The sequence below is a fragment of the Montipora capricornis genome, chromosome 6 (assembly GCF_036669925.1).
Source record: "Montipora capricornis isolate CH-2021 chromosome 6, ASM3666992v2, whole genome shotgun sequence".
In the NCBI taxonomy this organism is placed as follows: Eukaryota; Metazoa; Cnidaria; class Anthozoa; order Scleractinia; family Acroporidae; genus Montipora; species Montipora capricornis.
In genome coordinates this window covers 12,331,289-12,334,409 of record NC_090888.1, presented here as the reverse complement: position 1 = coordinate 12,334,409, position 3,121 = coordinate 12,331,289, and the positions used below count along the sequence as shown (strand labels likewise).

Sequence of the window (3,121 nt, the reverse complement as noted above, 5' to 3'; positions counted from 1 at the left end):
TGAAAAAGGGAGATTAAAGACACCGACGTAGGGCGTTTACTTTTAATATTTAACAATTATTCCTCGAGCCCGAATGGGCTCTGAGTCAATAGCCCATGAGGGCGAGAGGAATAATTGTTTTAGCAAAATCCAACTAGTTGGTCAAAAAAATATCGAGGCAAAACATCTTTCGCTAGTTAAAGCTAGACTTTAATTGTTGTTTTGGTTTTCAAAGCCGGCGCTTTTCGCTACTAGTGGGCTATAACAAATAGCCTACTAGTAGCTCAACCAATCAGAACGCAGCATTGATAATAGACCACTAGTTGGATTTTACTAATTATCGTTTATGCTCAGTGACAATATTACATGAAAGGCCAGAGTCAAAGAAGAAACATAATGCGCGAAGTGATAATTAACACCGTTGAAAGAAAAATTCAGCCTAATGCACTGAGCACTGAGTTAATAGAGGGGAATGGTTATGAAACCCGACGAATTTCTTTGTTGTAGGTTTTTGTTCTCTTTTTCGGCCTTGACCGTGCACAAAACACAATAGTTGTTTACTCCGCACTGAGGAACTAACCAATAGAAACGTGTTGATTACGTGATTCATGCATAGTGTATGAGCGCAAAACAAAAGATCGTGGACTTTCCAACCTAAATCTTGGCATCTTTGTTTTGCTCCTTTGATGTTTTCCGACCTTCAAAACCAGTCCCCTCTATTAACTATGCACTGAGCTTTAATGGTTCTGTCAAGGCAAGCGTGACGACCCTTTCCCCTCTCCGGGCATTTGCCATTTTGCCCTTCCCAATGGTCGGGCATTTATTACAGAGGGTTTGTTCGGGGCGTCGAGCATTTTCAATTTTTCCGGCAATAGGGAATTTTTTTTTTAGTATATTAGGAGAATATCTGCCTATTCACTTTGCTGTTCTGAAGACCAACAATACGATATTAAAAGGTAATGTTGAAGCCAAAGCGCCGTTTTTATGATATGATAAAATACTCATTCAAGCATTTTTGGTCATGCTTAGATTTTATATTTTTGCCATTTTTCCAAGAAAATGTTCATTCTGGTGTTGTCCCGTGGGTGGGGCATTTGTACACTTTCTTGTGTTCTGAAGTGGAATTTTTGTACGGAACAGCTAACCTCACTGTTTGCAGTTGTCCGAACAAAAAAATTACAAATTCCCAGGAGAGTGGTCACTCTTGAAATAATTTGTCAAATCACAGCTGGAAGAGCGAGGCCTGGACGCTAAATCTCCTTCAGTTCGGAGCCGATGCAGCTAAGGTGTACTTGTTAAGATCCTTGTAGCGTCCATCACCTCGAACGATGACAGTCACTGTTCCGTAATTCTGCGGACCGTTCAGACTGACCTCAACAAAGTTAGCGGGCCCACAAGGAATATCGTGGTATGGAGAATAGCCCTAACAAAACTGCGACTTAGTAACCACAAATTAGCCATAGAGACAGGACGTTATTCGAGACCGCTCAAGAAACCTGCAGAAAGAATTTGCCCAATTTGTAAAATAGAAATGGAGGACGAATACCATTTTCTAAATATATGCCCTGCTTACCAGGAAAAACGATGTTCGTTACTAAACTATTTGGAAAAAGAATATAGGATAAAAATAAGCAGAATGTCACCTAATAAAATATTCATGTTTCTGATAAACCCCCCTAACGGAAATGTTAAAATACAAAAAACTAATAGCAAAACATATATTCGAATGCTTTGAAAAAAGGAAATGGGAAGACGGATAAAAGTAAATACGTATACTCCAGGACTTAATTAATTAATAACTTTTTAGCCATGTATACTTTTGTTGTTTGTAATTCTTAGTTATTTGGAAATTGTGGTCGATATACTATTTATTGTACAAGGCTCCAAATAAACATGTCTGTCTGTCTGTCTGGAGTACCGGGGTTACATTTGCCTTGGTTGTATGTCTTCTTGCAAGCGTAAGTGGCGAACCCGGACTTTTGGTTATCAGCGATAACTGCGATGGTGATGTTGTAGTGAGGACGACTTGCAAAGCAATAGTTAAGTGCCAGAAACTGCTGTAATCCAGTGGTGGCTACTTCCGAGGATTGCATCTTGAAAACAGGAACAAGTTGACCTGCCAAAAAACTAATTCGCCGTTGTTAGAGGGAAAAACTATTCATGCTATTTATCACTCTATGCCATTAAAAAATTTCCGCGGAAGGCAGAATAGTACCTAGCTTCAGTTAGAGGGCATGCGCAATGTCCAATTTAACGCATAGCTTGAGAGGACTGACTGGACATAGCGATTGTAAGATATGATGACTGAGGATGTATCTTGCATCCCATATCGTGGAATGCCATCGATTAACAATTTGCCTATTTGCCATGATATTCGCGAATGCATCTGCTAAAGTACAATGTATGTAACTGAGCAACCAAAGCCAAAGTAAAGGGAGTTTTTGGCCTGCTTTCCCTTTGCCATGGTAACTTCGACTTCACAACACTGAGAGAACGAAATTTGTTTAGCAATAATCACGTTTTGATATGATAACACATTACGGAGTTTAAGATCTACGACGCGACGGTAACGAAAACGTCATTTAAAATTGCAAGTTCAGGTTTTTAAATCTTTTTCGTCATTATGTCGGTTGTCTAACTTTTAAAAACTAGTGCAATTTTCCAGGAACTGAATTAGGAGGTGCGGTGTTGAAGCTACGACAGAAAATTCAAATTCGTTGTCTTGTTTTCACGTTCTCCGTAAAACTTGAGAATTGGTCATCTCACGACGCAGATTTGCCGAAAACGTGAAAGAAATGTACACAAATGAAAACTGCATGTGCAGAGCGTGCAAAGCCACTGTTTTTGCTCATTAAATATGAAAAATTTGTGACGGTTCCGTTGCCGTCGCCTCATAGATCTTAAACTCCCTACTGTCGTCATCACGCGACGCTCTAGGGGAAGAGTAGGAGAGAACCCTGGGAACGAGGTTGATCACTTCATCTTTTTCTTCAGATTTTGAAAGATTGTTTGCTTAACACCTGCCTGGCAAAATGTTGAGCTTTGATTCTTGTCCAAAGACTGGTTACTTTGTGTAAGTTTTGTAATTCACGGTCCGCCATTACACACGTTCAAAACTGACCGACTGGACCTGAGGGGATTG

General features: G+C 39.9%; 1 protein-coding gene across 1 annotated transcript; it reads right to left on the bottom strand.

The window, feature by feature from the left end:
- Positions 1-901: 901 nt before the first annotated feature.
- Positions 902-2,550, bottom strand: LOC138053231 (uncharacterized). The gene is made up of 2 exons (XM_068899888.1): positions 1,857-2,550; positions 902-1,402 (listed from the first exon to the last, which is right to left on the bottom strand). Exons 1-2 carry the CDS (start codon positions 2,070-2,072, stop codon positions 1,241-1,243), a joined length of 378 nt encoding a protein of 125 aa, XP_068755989.1. The 5' UTR covers positions 2,073-2,550; the 3' UTR covers positions 902-1,240.
- Between the last annotated feature and the right edge of the window lie 571 nt (positions 2,551-3,121).